Here is a 20,290-nt window from a genome sequence, read left to right as displayed (position 1 = left end):
CACTCCTTTCCTATCAATCGTCAGCTCTGTCATCAAATGAATACAATCTTTAAAAACAAAGGGTTAACTTATGAGAGGGTAAAACGTCAAAAACAATGAGAAGTACATTTTCCTTCATTATACATTATTTCCTTAGGGATTAATAAAGTATTCTGCTGAGCCCTTTTGGTCTGTCTGTCTGTCTGTTTGACAGTGCAGTGACAGACAGACAGACAGACAGACAGACAATATAAGAGCCCTTACTTTTTAAGAGTTGTTGAGGCTAGGTTAAGAAGAGAGAGGTGACAATGAATGAGTAGCAGTATGAAGAAGTCTGAAGTGGCAGAGAAGTGTGTGAGGATGGTGTAAGACATGTATGAGGACAGTGAGTGATCTTTGGAATATGTAGGTGGAAAAGAGCATGGAGAGGTGGAGATATGCACTGGAAAGAAGAGGAATGAAAGTCAATAGAATCAAAAAGGAATACAGGTGACAGGTAACAGTGAAGACGAAGATGTAGAGATAGTGAATGTATATGGAAAAGAGGACCAAAGAGAATTATGAATGTGGAAGACATCCAGAAGGTAGATGTAACAGAAGAGAGTGCAAGGACGAGTGGATGATGGCGGCAAATGATCTGCTGTGCTGACCATTAAAGGGAGTAGCCGAAAGAAGAAGAACACATTTTGAGTGTTGGTGCTGGAGTAGCACCAACACTGAAAAAGAAGCCTATCAATCCTGAACATAATGATATTTCATGCCAGTGTCATTGTAGTAGACCATATTAGAACTTGCCTTAATCAGCCAGGCTATCCTAAGCCTAGGCTTAATTTCCACACTGGATGTTATGTGATCTGATGATAGAATGTGTAAAGTATAAAAAACGGACACGTCTTCTGGGTCTGAAAAGTGAAGCCGGTGTGAAAATGTCATAAATCTCCATTGTTTCCAATGGCCAGCAGGGAAGGAGGCTCCTCTGTTTGCAAAAAGAACCTATGTTGTATAGAAGTCTATACGAAAACTGCTTACTATATTTAGGCCCTCACTAAACACTTACCTGATCAGTTTATGTTGTCAGTCACTATAAGTTAAAATATTTTTACAGCACTGTGCTCTTATTGTAATTTATGCTCCTGTTTAGCAAATAAAGCAATAAAGGAGAGTATACTTCAGAGAGGGCCTATGTTGTTATCCACAGTAGATACTAAATAATAGTACCGTGTCCCTTGGTTCCGCAGTCAGATCCATTACCTGCTAATTACAGAAAAATCTAAGTAATATAAATTTGAAGCACTTAATTGGGTAAGAGAGGAACTAATCTAGAATAGTTAAGAGAAAACATGAAATATACTCTGGGGTGGCTGTAGCTCAGGTGGTAGAGGAGATCATCTACTGGTCGGAAGGTTGGTGGTTTGATTCTTGGCTTCCCCTAGTCTGCATGCCAAATATCCTTAGGCAAGATACTAACCCCAAATTGCTCTCCAATGCATCCATCGGAGTGCGAATGCGTGTGAATGTTAGCTATAAAGCACTTAAAAAAATGTGCTTGTGTGAATGCACAAGTTGTGTAAAGCGCTTTGAGTGCTCAGATGAGTAGAAAAGCGCTTTATATAAGAACCAGTCCATTACTATACTCCCTGTGTGAGGGGATAGTGATGTTTTTAATGATTTGTGGTTGACCACTGACCAGGACACCCAACCGAATGTGATCAAAATATGAGACCTAAATAAAATTTAGGCTTGTGATTTTAATTTATTCTCTTCTCAACATATTCACAGTTTGTTTTTGGAAAAGAATAGATAAACAAATAGAGCTGCAACAAAGGCTACATTGTATAGGGTTTGATTGTATAACTAATTTCACTCTATCTAGTAGATACATTTCTTGGATTAAAAAATTGCTTAAACTAATCTGACATCAAATTAAAATTAGTAATTAAAAGTGAGTTACTACTGCAGGAAAAGGCATCTTTGCACTGTTTCTCTTGGACACAACGTTTATGTCTTAAATAATGCTTTTATGTGGCTGTGGTTGGATTTAGGAATAGGTTAGGTAATAGTGCTCACTGAGATACATGGTTATGTCGGAAATGATGGGTGGTTTGTATTAGAGCAGGGCGATATGGCCAAAAATATTTATCACGATATATATTTGAAAATTTGCGATAACGATATAACTGACGATATAATTGATGCGAGACAAAATACAACTCCACAACATTACTAGCGCAAAAAGACAACCTATCATTTATTTTCACTTAAACAAGAAGCTGGTTTTTATGTACATTAAAGCTTTATAAAAATGTAACAGTGCAAATGCAAATTCCTTGCTGAAAGTTTAACCAAAAGGCATTTCCAGTAGAAATGGGCTGACATATCCTGAGCATAACCATGTATAATATCCACTGAAGTTAAAAAGAGGTGCTTTGCAACATTAAACTGCAGTGTGCAGTACGTATTTTTCGGACCATAAGGTGCACGGGATTATAAGGCACATTAAGCGAAACAAAGCAGTCAGATAAATCAAACTTTATTAAACTCATTCTTCTTGCTTCCTCCACTTCTGTACCATTGATTCATTAATGTTGAATTCTCTGGCAGCTGCTCTATTCCCATGTTGTTGCAGTATATTAATGACTAACCTCGTATTGTGGATGGATTATCTCAGTTGTTCTCCTGACTGAAGTTGGTCCTTTTACAGCATCCTGCCATGCGATTGCATTTGTCTCTAACCATGAGGAACCTTAACGTTAACTTTTATAAGTGGAAAAGTGTTAGTGTTTGTCCTCCAGCTTCACTGTTTATGTTATGCTAACATAGCTGTGTCGCTAGCGATCACGTAGCACATCATTATATACCAGCTAGCCCAACTTCAGTAACCCTACAAACGTCACTGCTGTTTAGTTTCCTGTCTTCATTTATGTTGGAAGTGATAGCAGAGCTGTACGTTTGATTTTTTTCAGAAATCTCTCAGTCAGAACATGCAATATCATGCTTAGGTAACTAGCGAAACTAGCGAGCTAACTTCCGCTAGCTTCCTGCTACTTCTAACTCCGTTAAATGTAATACATTTTGTTTTCATGGATGCCTGGAAGTTAAACTTCATAGTTACACCTGGTAAAGCAGCAATGCTGATCGTTTTATTAAAGATGAAAGAATTTAGACAGTTTTTAACTCTTAGTGATGCTGCAGTGTTCGTTTGACCTGAAGCATACGGAGTTTAGGACCCAGATTTAAGGGCATCTTAGTCCAACGGCCGCTTGCATGTTCTGCAAAAAAATGTGCTTTGTCGTGTATCTGACGGACAAACACCAAACCAGTTCCACATCACTGAAGTTGCACCATTTTTACAAACCAATTCTGGTTCATCTGTTTCACTCAACAATCGGCCATGTGCGTATGAAAACAAAGGCACTGCGCATGCGCGTTTTACTCATATTCTATCGCGATATTTCATTTTCCTATCGTTGCCTAACATTATACCGGTATTACCGTGAACGGTATAATATGGCCCAGCCCTAATCCAATTATTTGCAGTTCACCTTCGACCTCTCCCCCCCTCCCCCTTCCTCCCTCCTTCTCCCCCCTCTTTCCCCCCCTTCTCCCATCCCTCCTTTCTTCCTCTCCCCTGCTCTCTTCTCCCCTCTCCTTCCTTTTTCCCTTTTCTCTCCTCCTTCTCTCTTCCCCCACACCCCTTCCTCCCTTCCTCCCCTTTTCCCCTCCCCCTCCCCCCCCCTCCCCCCCCTCCCCTCCCTTTTCCCTCTCACCCCCTCCTCTCCCCTCCATCCCCGTCTCTCTCCTCCCACTCCCCGCCCTCCCTTTCATTCCTTCCCAGTCCTCCCCCCACCCCCCTCCCCCCCCCTCTCCTCCCCCACCCCCTTTTCCCCCCCTCCCACTCCCTCCCCCCCTCCCCCCCCCCTCTCCCACCCTAGTTTGTATGCTTGCCTAACAGCAAGAAGGTCCAGGATTCAAATCTACCATCTGAGGCCTTTCTGTAAGTTTGCACGTCCTTCCTGTGTCTGCATGGATTTTCTGGTTTCTTCATACAGTACAAAGACATGGCATCAGGTTAACACAGCTGTGATTGATTTTCTACCTTTCTGCTTCAGTACCTAAAACCTTTGGATAATACTCTGTATTAGATTAGACAGAAAAGAGTCCAGAATGACAGACAGCTATGATGTCCCTATTGATGCTGACCAAGCTTATACAGCAGCCTCTCACCCCCTGTTTCCTGTCTTTTTTTTTTCCCCAGGGGGGCCTTTTCAGTGGTGCGTCGCTGTGTCAAACTTTGTACAGGCCAAGAGTATGCAGCCAAAATCATCAATACCAAAAAGCTCTCGGCCAGAGGTGAGAGTGAAAAACAAAGCAATCAAATACTCTCTGCATTTTCAGGAATTTGAAGAAGCAGAGACATCATGTCATCATCATGTGTATGTCCCAGATTTGAAAGGCTCACATTAGCATATTTTAGCGCTTGTTTGATTCCAGAGTGTGAAGCCTTCACGTCTGTTTCTCGGAGAGAGGCAGATGATAGGCTCAGTCATAATCCACAGCACGAGAACTAATCTGTGCTTTGAAAATCATTTCCCCAAAAAATACTTACAAGGAGAGTCCAACTATGAGACAGCTGCATTATGTTTTTTTTTTTTTACTTTTCCCAACATAACACTGACAGAAAAGGAAAGACAATACAAAACACCTCTGAAAGCAGCTAAAAATACAGTGGTGTTATTGCTGTTCAGAAATTAGCTCATCGGTGGGACTGTGGGAGTGTCAGCCTCACACAACCTTTATTAAAAATACAACCAGTTCTGTCTCAGGTTCAGGAATGTTTCCGCTGAAATTGTTTGTTCCTCTGTGTGCAGAACTGATACAGATGCTTGTGTCTGAACTGTAGGGCAACACTAGCTGCCTACAGCACAGAGACTTACTTGGATCTCTTACACTAACCTCCAAGAAAAACATTCAGTTGAACCAAAGCTCTTCTTGTTTCCTTCTCTACTTTCCTTGGTTACTTTTTTCACCTTTTGGTCATTTCCTTACCTGTATTTTTTCTCCTCTATTTTATCCCTTGTTATGCCTGTCTTGGTTTTTTCTTGTCTACCTATTTCTATTTTCTATTCTTTCTGCAGTGTCATTCCTGATATGTTTCTCCTGTAGTCTCTTTCCTCTGATGTTGTTTTTCTGCTTTTGCTGCTGGTTCTTCCTTCTTTTCTGTCTACTTCTCTCTTCACCATTCCTCTTCCTTTCCCTTTTTCCTCTCTTCTTTCTTCCCTTGTATCTTCTGTCTTTTCTGTCCCTGTTTTTTCCTCTCCTTTGCACTGATGTTTTCTTCACTTCTATAATTGTTTAACTCGACTTTTCTCTCTCGTTTCCCCTTCTATCACTTCTCTTGTTTTACTTCTTGCTTTTTCTTGTCATATCACATCCTCTCCAGTTGTTTTTGGTATCGTTTTCTTTTTCTGCCTTGTTTTTTGTCCTCTCCTTTTCTATTTTCTCCCTGTTTTCTTTTTGTTTTTCATTCCATGTTTCCTCTCTTCTCATTTTTCCCCTCCTTTTCTTTCTTGTGTGCTTACTTTCTTGTTTTCGCACCCCATTCTGTTCCCTGTTCTTCATTTCTCAACGCGTTTTATTCACCGTCACACCATCCCCCTTTTTCTCATGTTTCTTCTCCTTGCCATTCGTTTTGACCACAGTGGCGTTTTCTTGCTTTGCTTGTTTTGTTGCAAACTAACATAGCCTTACTTCCTTGTAGACCATCAGAAACTGGAGCGGGAAGCCAGGATCTGCAGATTGCTAAAGCATCCCAACATTGGTGAGACTTTTTTTCAGATTTCTGTTTATTACATTTTTAAAGATAACTCATCCAAGTGACTTCTTTAGTCTCAGCTGACTGCAGGTTTCCCCAACCTTATAAACAGTACAATAACGGAAACCACCCCGGTGAATGAACAATGGGCTGTGAGGTCAGTTCCTTGATTATTAATATGCAAATTCTAATGAGAACTTAAGGTTGGGGAAACCTGCAGTCAGCTGAGACTGAAGAAGTCACTTGGATGAGTGACGAAACATTTCTCCCATTGAAAACACAGGTGTCTGAGGTGGAGTTGGGGAGGAGGTGGGTTGCACGAACGAAAGTCTGAAAGGGGGATAGACGAAGAGCACAGATTCAAATCATGCGAAGCGGAGGCTGATTGGCTCAAAGAAGGCAGATGAGAAAATAATTGGGCAAGAGTGAGAGTCTGAATAATACAAAGACAGGAGAGTATGTAAAATGCACGGAATTGAGCATAAGTAGTTTGTAGACAGCAGGCAAGAATATTATTGGACAGAGTAATGATATCAGAATTGAGTTTAACAGTGTGGGGAAATGAGATAAGAGATTACAGATCTTCCTCACTGAATTTACGCATAAGCTTCATTGGAACTGAGCAATACTTATGAATTTAGTTTTGCTTTTCTTATTTCTATTGTACAGCTGTCTATTTTGTATATGTATCTGACAACATCATGTTAGTGGGCGTGATGAGGCTTAATCAGAATGTGTTAATGTAAGCCCTTTGCATTAGGAATCTTACTGAGTTAGCTAAACTATTGAATTATATATACAGTCATACTAAGTTGTTCTTTGTTAATATTAATTGTTTAAAATCTGTGACCCTGAGTGAAGTGAGTTGTGGGGTTGATGACTATCATCAGAAAAATCAGAAGAGTGCACAATGATCCTCTTAACAATGCACAAAGAAAGACGTGCAATGTGAACTTCAAAGTCTTTGCACTGAAGTTTTGCAAGTCAAACAGTAATGCTGTGCATGTTTCTAAAAATTAAAAAAACAAACAAACCTATGGCTTTAACACTATGCAAGAGAAATGATGCATCATTTGAAAGATAAACCTATAACACTCCAAAAGACACTCTAAATCTGCATCTCATTTTATATTGGCCTAAATTAACAGCCTAATTCATATCAGTGAATAAGCAATGTCCTTTGCTACCCAGAGTAGCACTAGTGTTGACTGATCAGCTGATCAGCTGTTTAGCAATATGAAATATCAGTTCTTGTGGAAAAATATTCGTCAGTTAAAAAAAATAGAAATAGAAAAAGCTAAAGCAATATCTATTGTTTGTTCTTACCAGTATGTCTTAAATATATGGGCTCATTTGGTCTATAATAGTGCCGAAAGGCCTTAATAAATGTGCTTTATAGCAGCCTGAATAAAAAAATGTCCTAAAACAGACCTAATTAGTCTGATATCCCTCTTGCAGTTCGTCTTCATGACAGTATCTCTGAGGAAGGCTTCCACTATCTCCTCTTTGACCTGTGAGTTGCTTCCTTTCTTTTTTACTTCTCCTGTTTTTCTCCTTCCATCCTCTACTTCTTTTTTCCCTTCTCCCCTCCCTTGTCCTCTGCCTCCTCTTTCCTCTCCAATGGTGCTTCATTTTCCACTCCCTTCCTTCAGTCCTTATGGCATCTGTCTCCTCAGTGATGCCACTGCTTTACATGATTTCTTTCTTTATACCTGCATCTCTTCATTCCTTCTTCTCTTCTTCTTTTTTCTCTTCTGTCTCCATCCCCCTTCTTGGTTCCAAGGCAGTTCCCCCATTGCATAACAGCACCCCCACCCCCTTCCTTGCGGCTCCCGCTTTAGTGCACACACAGATAGATCTACACTCCCCCGCACTGGAGCCAGTCTCCATGGCAACACAGTCAGAGTGAATCCTGCAACCGGGGTTTCCCCCTAATGAGGACATCCCCCTCCTGCATGTGTGTGTGTGTGTGTGTGTGTATACATTTGTGCTGTCTGGGTAAAGAATAAAAATTTATATAATTTGCCATTTTAACCTCCATCTTTCTATTTCTCAGAGTGACAGGAGGGGAGTTGTTTGAGGATATTGTGGCTCGAGAATACTACAGTGAAGCAGATGCGAGGTAAACCCCTGGTGAATATTATCTTTGACCCCTTTTTCTTCATCTTTTCTTCATCCTCTGCCTATGTCAGTCCTCCAGCCTCTGCAGTCCTCCAGCAGCAACTTGGAGAGTTGTGTTCCTCTCATTAGCACGCAGATAATTTTGACACATTGTTTTTTCTTTTTTTCTTTTTTTTTTGGCAGAACAGGCTGTGGCTCTGACGGATTATACCTCTGCGCAATTTTCTGTGCACTGAATTGCAAATTGAGGGCGAGGAGCTTTCTCCAGAGTCCAAATTTACAGACAGATTGAAACATACAAGAAAACTGTACAGAAGGCACACATGCCCATGCCATAACCCCCTTAGGAGGCAGACTTAAATCAATTTGACTGCGGAGGCGGTTTGTGAAGGCGTGAGAGAGAAGAGAAGAAGGGGACAGAAATGTTAAAGGGAGGATGGGAAGAGGTAGAATGAGAGATGCAGTAAACTGATTTTTTAAGCTATTTATTATTTTCCATAAACAGATTTATCCCTCAATCCTCGTCCTAACTCTGGCTTATTCATCTGTTATCCAATTCAGGACAATGAGTGATCTTTTTCACATTCGGTTTGGACTGTTATACTTCCAACATAAAATATGAAGTATTAGTCAACTATAGCGTGAGAGCCATCAAGTTTTCAAGTGAAGCAGGGTTTGTTTTGTGTCTATGCAGCAACAGTAAAACTGGAGTTTTGTATTATGTTGCCAAAAGCATTATATAAATGTTTTATCTGTGGTAATTCCTCAAATTGTAATTTAGGTAAAGTAATAAAGTACAATATAATCATCAATCAAATCATGATGTTTATGCTGTCAGAAAATAAATTACCATACCTTATTGTCAATTTATTTTATATTTAAACAGTGCCAAATCACAACATCAGTCACTTCAAGGGGCTTTATATTGTATAGTAGACCCTACAATAATACAGAGAAGAACCCAACAATCATATCACCCCCTATGAGCAAGCACTTTGGCAACAATGGGAAGGAAAAAAACCCTTTTAACCGGAAGAAACCTCCAGCAGGGAGGGGTGGCCATCTGGGTGAGAGAATTGAAGACAGGACAAAAGACATGCTGTGAAAGAGAGCCAGGGATTAATAACAAGAATGAGTCAATGCAGAGAAGTCTATTAACACATAGTGAGTGAGAAAGGTGACTGTATCTTTAGAGTTGCCTTACCTTTAAGTTCTGTTATGGAAATCTTTGCAATCTTTGCAAAGGGGGTCAAATACAGGTAATGGTAGAGAGTGTGATGAGGAGGTGCTTGATATAGAACAGAAATGAAGGACAGACAGTATTAAATTTGAAGGAGATCGGAAACTGCAAGGTGGTAGCAGGGTAGAATGTAACAGGAGGGCTTTCGGTAATCAGTAGGATGGCTTTGGAGAGTAAGAAGAGGAAGTGGGTGAAGGCAGAGGCAAGGATTAAATGGTGGAAGTTGGAGAAAGCAGAATGTTGGTCAGAGTTCAGGGAAGAGTTATGAAAAGCTCTGGGTGGTAAGAGAGTTATCAGATAGTACTGAGGCATTTGGTTTAGCCTTTTGACAAACTAAAGAGGACAAGGACACTTGGTGGTGGAATAAGGAAGTACAGGAAGTACAGGAAAGTATTCAAAGGCAGAGGATAGCAAAGAGTAAAAAGTAAGTCAGGGAGATGACGAAAGTAAACAGGAGTACTGGAAGGCTGGGGTACATCAAAGAAAGAGCCTGCAAAGGAAAAGGCTTTTAGTGAATTGTTGTATGTGAGATAGACACAAGGGAAAGAGAAAATTACTGTTGCTGATTGGCTAAGCAGAAAGATTTAGCTGCAAGTGATGCACAGCAGGTTAAGGTGATTAAGGAGAGAAACGGAAATGTGCTAACAAGAGAAGAGAGTGTGTTGAGAGATTGAAAGATGATAAACCTGTTGAGTTATGGAGATGTATATAGAAGAGTACAGTGGACTGTTTGGCCAGTTTTTTTTAAACACAGTTTTAAAGAATGAGAGGATGACTGAGGAATGGTAATAAAGTATACTGGCTCCAGATTTCCAGAACAACAGTAATGTGCAGAGGTATAGTAAGTACAGGGGGATAGAGTTGATTTGCCTCACCATGCAGCTATGGGAAAAAGTTGTGGAAGCTAGGTTAAGAAGAGACGTGATGAGTAGTGATTGTTTGGATACTTTTACCATTTTGTCTTATTGTAGCTGCTAGTGGTTCAATAAACACAGCAAAGAGAGGTGGCGAGAGAGGACATCTTTACCTGTCCTGTTGTGTAGAATGAAGTTTTGTGAACTCAATTAATTGGTGGTGGCTGCGGTCTTTAGTGAAGTGTAAAGTGTCTTTATTCAGTCATTTAATTAATTTTCTCCAAGTGTTGGAAACAGTAATTTCTACTTAACTCTATCAAATGTTTTTTCTCTGTCTAATAATAAAATTATGGTGTTTATTGTTGTTTGAAAGCTGTATTGTATTGAATTGAAAAGTTTTTGGGAATTAGTGGATGAATATCTACTTTTAGTAAAACCTTTCAGATCAAGATGAATTAGAAATTGTATGATTTTATCTAGTTCATTTTAATAACCTAACCATATTAATAAGAGATAGTGGTTGATAGTTCTCTGGATCAAGGATCTTTTGCTTCAAGAGTAATGTCATCAGGTGTTGTATTCATACTTTGGAGGACTCTTTGAAATCATTCTTATAAATAATAGAGTTAAATTGTCTAAAATGTCTTTCAAAGTGACTGGAGAAACCTTCAGTTACAGGCATTTTATTATTGGGCATTTGATTGAGTACATTAGAGATAGGGTTTTTATCTAGTGTGTTCATTTGATCTTGTGGGAGGTTTAAGGATGTCGAGCAATTTAATGATGTATTCAATATTCAGATCATAATCTGAGGTTTATAATTACAAAATAAATCCTGAAAACATTAGTTATATCTATAGAGCTGTAAAAAAACACCTGATAAGTCCCAGGTAACTGTAATTATTGCTTTAACTGTGTTTTGTTTAACTAGATGTGGGATTTTACAAGGTATTCACTTGAATTATTAATACACTGGACTTTGTTGAATTGAAGTCATTGAGAGAAACTGTTGGTGTGTGTGTGTTTTCTTTCTGTTTTTGTTTACTAGATCATTTAGTTCTGAAGTGAAGTTATTATTAATCTCAGGCTCTCATCCACAGCATCTCTTTTGTCCTGTCTCCCTCCCATCAAACCCAAACAGTTGTGGCAGATAGTTACCCGTCTGTGAGCCTGGTCCTCCCGAAGGTTTCTTCCTGTTAAAAGGGAGTTTTGCCATTCCACTGTCACCAAGTGCTTGCTCACAGAGGGGTTGTCTGATTTTTTGGATTTTCACTTTATTATTGTAGACTTGTTGTTTTACAACATAAAGCACATTGAGGCAATTGTTTTTTGGCACTATAAAAATAAAACTGAGTTAAATTGAAAAAATCTTCAAACTCTAAGGACAAAAAAAACTGCTCTGGGTCCTAACTCTGGAATTACACTAAATGTGACCAAATTTCAAAAAAGAAAGGTATTATAGAAAGGGGCTACATGAACTTGCCTCTAATGAACAAATGCTATACTAATGCTTTGCCAGTTTGAAAAGTCTCTCAACCAATTAAAGGAGATCTGAAGATCAAAAGATATTTAAAAAAAGATAGGAATTTGTGTTAAACTATAAGGAAAGTTATTCCTCTAATTTTAACCTTTACTTTCCCTGTTATTCTCTGTTCTTTCCTTCAGCTGTCTTCAATCTCCCCTGTTCTCTTTGCATAAATTATGTGTGTGTCTGTGTGTGTGTGGCACTCTGTGTGTTCATGTGTGGGTGTGTGACTAGCAGGTCTTGATTTCTGTCCAACAGTATCTCACTAATGGTTTCCTCTCTGTACTCCATCTGTACGCAGAATCACTCAGTCTCTCCCTTCTTTCTCTACCCTGTTCATGTCTCACTCACTCTAGATGACCAAAAAACAGATTTCCTGTTACTTAACCTCTTCTGGTGTCCAACCATATGGATTCATTTGGTTTTATGTGTCAGCTTTTCACATACTGTAGTTGTTACTTGAATTTCTGTCCACCACAAATCAGTGTGTAAAATAATTCCACAGAAAACTGATAATGAGTCCTCTGGATCAGTGGTCTCCAACTTTTTTTGCGACACTGACCGGCTTATGTCCAACAATATTTTCACGGACCAATCTTTAAGGTGTCGTGGATAAATACAACAAAGTAAAACCAGTACCGGTACCAAAAATAAGAAGATTTATTCATAACACACGGGAAAAGACCCAGGGTAACCGAGTTAATGATAAAAATGATTAAAAAATAATGATAAAAACCCTGAAAACCATAAATTTCACACCCGAGCCTCAACTCTTGCGGCCCGGTACCAAACGACTCACAGACCAGTCCGTGGCCTGGGGGTCCATCCCCAGAGGTTCAATCCTAATGACTCTGTCACAGTCTTGTATATTTTTTTTCCTCCAGCACTATCGTCAGGTCTGCATTTTAATTTTTCTTTGTTAGTCTGCACCATGGGTAAAGACTTGCAGAACTGGCATTTTTTTTTTATCTCCCTCACAGGAAGAAACTAGCAATGATACAAGAACCACTAATATAATTCTTGGCGAGTCAAAATGGGTGGGTATCCCATTAAAATGATCTCAACTTTGAAGCGATGTGTCACGTTGGCTGTGTAGAAGGCAGGTTAGGACCCAAATGCAGGACTTCAAAAGAACAATGCAAAACTCAAAACAGCTTTATTGCTGAGCAAAAGACAATAAAATACATTATACAAAATAAATCTGACCAAGCAGAAAACAGGAACTCATGAGATAGGCATAAACGAGGGAACATGGACAACATGGAGCGTACAGCAAGATAAACACAGCCTAGAAGGAGAACATGGCAAAGGGCAAGGGAAGACTGAGACAATATAAACACACAGAGAATACTGAGGGAACAGACCACAGGTGGGAACACAGCGGACACTAATCACAGACTAATGAGACATGGAGAGCAAAACTGAACATACTGGAGACGAGACACAGGCAACCAAAGTAAAACAGGAAGCAACAGAGAATGGGAACGGAAATGCAGGTAAACAAATATAGCAACCCAGATTAAGACATGAGAACGGACAAGGACAAGAGATATACACGGAGACATGACTGACACGGAGCCCTGGACAAAGATACACTAGCTTGATGCAGACAGAAGATAAAACACAGACAAGATAGAGTTTACGCAGAAGACGAAGCAGAGGAGACTGGGACACAATGAAGAAAGGAGGGAGCGGACTTCACAATGAAACAGTGGACTAGAACCACAAAGACTTAATATAATACTCAATACAAAATAATAAAGACTAGAACATAAATAACATCACAACCCCAAAAGAAAACATAAAGATTCTACAAAACTAAGACCCATAACTGAAGAAACAACCAAAGGGAGTGAAGTGTGGTAAATACATTTGAGGGTTATCTATGCAGCCAGGTACACTAGTGACCAAAGTTCAGCTACAAATGATGTGCTGGAAGCATCTAAGCTTTACAGTCCAATATTTCAGTTCAGTTTTATTTATACAGCAGAGTCGCAGGGTTAACAGAGAGCCACTCACACCTATGGCCAAATTTAGAATCAGCAATTAACCTAACCTTACTAACTGCATATCTTTGGACTGTGGGAGATCCAGATTACCCAGCGAAAACCAAAACAGCTACAGATTAGAACAAGCAAACCCCACAAAGGCTGTGGCCAGATGGTGGATTCAAACCTTGCTCTGAGGCAACAGTGCTAACCAACACACCACCATGCTACCAGCATTTTAAAGCTGACCGCACAGCTGGCTATAACAAAGTTCAAAAATAACAATTAATATCTTATGTTTCTTAAGAAGAATAGGAAATGAATTATTACTAAAGTCCTCCAGTATCTCTCTTTTCCAGTATACATGCTGCTCTGCCTCAGTCTTCAGCCTTTCACCTCCTCAGCTCTGCTCCTCTGTGGTGCTCTGCTCCAGATTTCACTCTTTCTTTAGTTCTTCATATTCTGGACATCTCTGTTTAGTGCAGTTATTATTCCTCTGCTGCTCTGCGTAGCCAGCAACATCTCCATGTGTCCATGCATCCATTATCCCTGCTGATCACAGCTCAATATCCTATTCGCAACCTGTTCAGCCCTGTTCAGAATCTTCTATCTAACTAGCTGCTATAGCTAATTTGACTATTGGGTAATTAAGAGCTAACTTTACTGTGTGCACCAACAAGTCAAGAAGTGAAGCTGATGTTGATTCATAGCTCTATCACTGCATCGTTTTTCCTTGAAGCTGAGTCAAATTGACGTAAAGAAATATTTCAACCAGCACTGAAGAATACATGCCAGGGCATGTATTCCTCAGTGCTGGTTATTACTTGTCTTCAATTTGGATATGCACCTTGACAACACTGGACAACAGCTAGATTGCTTACACTTTACTGTATACAAGCATTGCAAAAGTGTCTCTACATTCTTTCTGAAAGCCACAAAGGGGCGATTGCTGTGGTTTCAAAAAGAAATATGGTTGTACATGTAAGAAATCTGTGGGAAAATGGCGCTCTGATCCCTTGATCTGTTATTTGCACTAAACTGATGAGTGTACAGTCTCAATAAGTAGTTTCAAGTATTACTGACTATAAAAAGGACATTTATTTTAAAAAGAAGAACTGAACATGCTTTTTGAAATGCAGAGTTAGAATCGAATCACCAAATAATTTCTATGAAGCTACATAGCAAAGGAAAGTCTAGTGAATGTAGCCTAGATGCTGGTGGTGGCCAGGATAAGGTGGATATGGGGAGGAGGAATGTGCTTCTTAAAGGCAGAGTGATAAAACAGCAATGACGTTTAAAGCGCATGGAAAACAGAATGATTGGCTCACAGAGGGCAGGCAAAAAAAAACAAAAAAAGAATGGGCCAGAGTGATGACAGAATTGAGTTTGTTTATCGTGGGAAAGCAGACGTGTTGCAAAGGATACACTACCAGCTCAAACACACAGGAATGGAAACAGATGGATGAATATAGATCTTCCTTACTGATCTTGTGTTCGACCTTAACCCTCTCAGGCCCAAATTACGTTTTGTGTTGCTAATGCACAACCAAGTCCTGCAGTGGTACTTCTGAGTAAAAAAAACTCATAAAATATGTATGTGGGGTAATCAGGTTGTTAGGTCTTAACTGTTGCAAATCTGCAACGTCTGCCTGGAGAGGGTTAATTTCATGAATTATGTTTTAGACTCCATTAGATTCCATCGTGTATTAGTGCAAGCCTACTTAGGTAAATGGCAGAATGCTCTCCGTCAGAGTCCCCCTTTGCTCATCACATTGGATATCAAAAATCCAAGATGGTTCTGGTGAAAATGTTGAGTTTCTGGCTTTGTAATGGGACTAATCTTTCTTAAATCCTGATAATACTTTCCACACTCACAAGTCCACTAGGGTATGCTTGCTTCTGAGTGATGTAAATGTCATCATCACACAGTGAGCAAATGCTTAGTTTTTTGTGTCCACAGAAAATTTATATTACAATGCATGTGCCCTTGATAGTGGACTTTAAAGAAATGTCACAAGAATGACTACTTGACTATCAGGTCTCCAGCTCAGCTGTCCATGTCCTTGTTTGCAATAGACTATAATCAAGTCATTTCATATGCTAAGTGTGTTAGTGGTCTTAGTCTACCCAAAGCCTGTTTTATTGATAATTACTCAATAAAATTACTCATTTTAAACCATTTTTAAACCATTTTATATGCTTTGACAAATGGCAAAGCTACTTTGGGATCGACACATATGGATGTGTTGTTTACTTCTTATTCAAGTCCATACCTAATCTGGGATATTCAGCTAGAAAAAAAACACAAGAAGGCAACAGTAAAAATACTGCAAACATGAGGCTTCAGAATTTCCTTCTGTCCATTTTTTCAGTCACTTACCAGTTGAGAGTCAGCGGGCTTATCACAGCTTTCATAGGTGACATTTCTAACCACTGCACAACTGTTCCATCCAACTTCAAAAAAGTAATGAGTAATGTTACTGTAGCTTTGTCTGTCTTTTGCCATGGTGTGAAAAAGTGTTTGCACCTTCCTTATTTCCTATTTTTTTGTATGTTTGTCACACTTAAATGTTTCAGATCAAACAAATTTAAATATTAGACAAAGATAACACAAATAAACACAAAATGCTGTTTTGAATAAAGGTTGTTTTTTTTTATTTATTATTAAGGGGAATAAATTCCAACCCTACATGGCCCTGTGTGAAAAGCAATTGCCCCCTAAACCTAATAACTGGTTGGGCCACCCTTTAGCAGCAACAACTGCAAATAAGCATTTGTGATAACTGGCAATCTTTTCCAGTCTTTTCTAGTGCTGTGGAGGACTTTTGGCCCACTCATTTTTGCAGAGTTGTTCTAATTCAGCCACATTAAAGGGTTTTAGAACATAAACCATCTTTTTAAGGTTATGTGTGTGTGGGTGTGACTAAAGAAAGTGAACTCCGCTTTCCAAAGATATAAAACACCACAGTTAATTTATGTTATAAAGCATAAATTTACTGGGGGCAATCACTTTTTCGCAGAGGGCCATGTAGGCATGGATTCCCCCCCCCCCCCCCCCCCCCCCCCTTGATAATAAACAGCTTTATTTAGAAAGTGCATTTTGTGTTATATTTGTTTAATGTTTAAATTTGTTTGTGACAAAAAAACAGGAAAACTGTTTTTTCACACCACTGTACACACAGTCTGTTTTAGCAACAATTGTAAAGTACACAGTTTCATGTTCGGTTTTATTAGCAATATGATGACAGGTCTACAAAGCTCCTTTTCTCTCATTGTCACATAGTGCAGCTGTGTTTTCAGGTTTACACACTCTGGAGGCCATTTTAGAAAAGCTCCATGTACATGGATTAAAAGTTCACTTTTCATTTGAACAGAATAGCAAGACGAAGAAACAAAGATATGTTTATGAACTGAATGAAATCTTAGCAATGGAGATTTAAAATAACTCTATATGTCTAGTCTAGTCAAATCAGGAAATATGTAAAGTGCTTCTCACATCAACTCCCTCGCTTCCTCGCCCTGCAACAGCCTCTGTGCCTCAGATCTTCCCGTTCTCTTCTCTGTCCACTTCTCTTTCTTACTATGTTTTTGGTCCCTTTCCTTCTCGTGTTGCTTCCTTTATCTGGTCTTCACTGTGTTGTTCTGTCTCCACAGTCACTGTATTCATCAGATTCTAGACAGTGTCTCTTACACCCACCACCATGACATAGTGCACAGGGACCTCAAGGTGTGTGTGTGTGTGTCTCACTGTGTTGCATTGCTGTGCACCCGCTGTACAAGAGCTGCTTGTATTTTATAGTCCTGTTTTTTAATTTTTGCCTGTGATTTGATACAAGTTTTGTCTGTGCCTGCTGCCTGTTTGTTTGTCTCCCCTTGCCTGTCTTGCCTGTCTTCTGGTTCTGCTTTTGCAGCTCTTGTTGTACTATTTTAGAAGTCTGAAATATATTTACAATTCCTGTGGGTCCTAGGACTGTCATACTTTGAGCAAGAGTGACTGAGTGAGTGAGAAAACCTGAGAACGGGTGAAGGAGTAGAGGTCAATAGAGTGGCAGCAGTGACAACTTTAAATACTTGCAGAATCCTTTCCTCAAAGGCTTTGTTATCACTGCTGCTAAATAAATTACACACAAAAATATACAGGTTAGACAGAGTGTCTCCCACACGGAGCTGCAGAGCCCTCCTACGCTGCCTGACTAATATTTGGCACTTTCTTTAAAGCAGAAAATAGCAAACTGCACGCATTCTCTCTGTGTAGCTCACAGACAGGTTCACACTTTTTTATATGTGTGTGCAAACGTGTTGAGTGTGGAAGAGAGAGCTGGTTCCTACACTGAAAACATGTATGTGTGCCTGTGACAGTTGGGGATCAATGTGCTAAATGTGTTCAGACTAACCTGCTCCCCCTGCTGTCTGCATGCAGTCATTGCATCCAGCAGATCCTGGAGGCCGTGCTCCACTGCCATCAGATGGGTGTGGTTCACAGAGATCTCAAGGTGAGTCACGAGCAGGTCATGTGTCTGTGTCCATGTAGGTGTGTGAATTTTAGCTGCACAGCTATAAAATCAGTATAAGGAACATTCTGTACTATGTTCAGGTCAGGTTTAGCTCAGGGACAAGAGTCCATGAAGGAAAAATATAGAGCTTCCACAAAAAGAATGATACCTTCCAAATGTTAATACAAATGATTAATTATGAACAGTGCCGGTTTTTCGAAAAGTGTTCCAAATTTTTAAAAAAAGGTTCTATGTGGAATTCCCACTGTCATATGTGAGTGGTGTAGCAGATTACGTTTTGTTGAGTTTTGTCATCTGTATTGCAGTTTGGTCTGGATATCATCTTCTGATGTCATGTTGCCTGTCTGTTTGCCTGATGAAGGCCCAGTATGGCTGTGGTCTCACTTTTTTGTAAATCAGTAAGCGGTTCTCCATAGTTCTGTGTTTTGTCTGACTGTTGTAATTGACAGCTGGTAAGTGCAGTGAAAATATTTATATCCAGCATGTCTGTGCATGTCTATGGGCTGGACTTATCAAAACGTGCATGAGTGTTTGTGCACATATGTTGAAGTTCTGTCTTGTGCATGCACTTGAGTGGACTACAACTGAAAGAGAAATTTCATAGCAGGTGGAAACCTTGTGTCTGCTCACCTCCAGTGCTGCAGTGATGTATACCACGCAGCTGACGTTCTTTTGATTAAGTTCCTTTGGACTTTCATTGACCTGCTTCATGTTTAAGCAGGATATGTATGTATATCTGAACAGGTAACAATGAATCCCTGTTCACAGATGAAAGTAACTAATCCTTCACAGAGGAATGTTTGAATATTTTTTGTGTATATCAAGCGTTCCTCTTATTATCATATGCTGTTTCTTACAGCATAGATACATACTGCAGCTGTATAAAACAATATCTGCTGTACTGAATTACATACATTTTTTAGTGATTTGTGCAGTATGTATGAGTAGCAAATAAACAAATTAAAAAAAAACAATGTTAATAACCAACCAACATATAATTAAACAACAACCTAAAGCTCTATAAAGAACAAAAAAAACCCAAATAATCTTTTGTAATGATGCAGTCAAGACAAAATATTGTCAAGAATGTATGTTAACATTAATATAGCAATTTATATTACATTTATAGCAGAAATCTGTGTGATGGCTTTTTATTGATTTTAAGACTATATAAACTTAGTACAAAAAGTAAAAAAAAATTGTGTTTGGTCATTAATTAATAAATAATAATTAATAAATTACCAAATAAAATTAATAAATCTTGTGCTGTTGGAAAGCCTGTTTATTTCCCCTTAAATGGTCTTGAAAAGCTTGCCAAATGTTTTATTCCATGACCGTGTACTTCATGGGGCAGGATCAAAGGACAAAGGACAGAGGCCTTGGCAGAGATGATTCAGCTCAGGGAGCTGGTGAGGTGGCCAGTGGCGGAGACTAAGTAGCTGTGGGGGCTAGTTGGACCCCACAGCTACTGGCCAATGGAGTAGATAAATCCTACCCTGAGGTTCAGGATACTCAGAAGACTCTGTCAACTCTTGTGGGAGCTGAGTAGGGTGCACTTTTCTGATGTCTGGGTCCACAGCAGCTCCAGTGCAGGATACAGTGGAAGCTCCAAGTTGGCTAGACTAGTTTGTTCAGAATTCACTGGGTTCACTTGCTGAGACACAGATTCAGGGAAGGCCTTGGGTAGATCAGCACTCTCTCTGACCCAGGAAATATAGAAACTAAGGCAGCCTGTACAACCTGAGGAGCCCTCTCTTCTGTGGAAACAGCTCCCAATTTGGATTTGGGAGACAGACACACTGTCTGCTTTTAAGATTAGGCTTAAAATTTTCCTTTTTGACAAAGCATTTTCTTAGGTCTGGATTAGGTGACCCTGAATTAGTGCAATAACCTTAGGCTCCTCGGGGTGTAATGCACTAGTGCACTAATGCACAAGTGTTCACTCACCTTTCTTTCACTCACTATGTTTTTAAACACTACTCTGCACGTAATTATTATTATTATTCATTCCTGGCTCTCTTCCAGAGTGTGTCTTTTGTTCTGTTCTCCTCCCCTTGAAACCAACCAGTTTTGGCACATGGCTGCTGGGGAAGTTCTTCTGGTTAAAAAAGGACTTTTTCCTTCCCACTGTCCCCAAAGTGCTTGCTAATAGGGGGCCATCTAATTGTTGTTGTTGTTTTTTATTTTCTCTGTGTTATTGTAGGGTCTTTACCTAACAATATAAAACCCCTTAGGGAACTGTTGTTGTGATTTGGTG

At 39.6% G+C, this 20,290-nt stretch overlaps 1 protein-coding gene across 2 annotated transcripts in view; it reads left to right on the top strand.

Moving 5' to 3' along the window:
- The window catches only part of LOC102297714 (calcium/calmodulin-dependent protein kinase type II subunit beta), a 51,490-nt gene that overhangs the window by 4,691 nt on the left and 26,509 nt on the right, over positions 1 to 20,290 (top strand). For both annotated transcript variants that reach the window (XM_005928955.3, XM_042223497.1), the window contains exons 2-6: positions 4,235 to 4,329; positions 5,738 to 5,797; positions 7,250 to 7,304; positions 7,848 to 7,913; positions 17,940 to 18,012. In XM_005928955.3, the coding sequence (XP_005929017.1) occupies positions 4,235 to 4,329; positions 5,738 to 5,797; positions 7,250 to 7,304; positions 7,848 to 7,913; positions 17,940 to 18,012 (349 nt within the window). The remainder of the gene's footprint in view (positions 1 to 4,234; positions 4,330 to 5,737; positions 5,798 to 7,249; positions 7,305 to 7,847; positions 7,914 to 17,939; positions 18,013 to 20,290) is intronic.

The sequence above is a fragment of the Haplochromis burtoni genome, unplaced genomic scaffold, assembly GCF_018398535.1.
Source record: "Haplochromis burtoni strain Fernald_Lab_line unplaced genomic scaffold, NCSU_Asbu1 Contig_113, whole genome shotgun sequence".
NCBI lineage: Eukaryota > Metazoa > Chordata > Actinopteri > Cichliformes > Cichlidae > Haplochromis > Haplochromis burtoni.
Note: the sequence above shows the minus strand (reverse complement) of the source record. Positions and strands in the feature narration are given on the sequence as shown.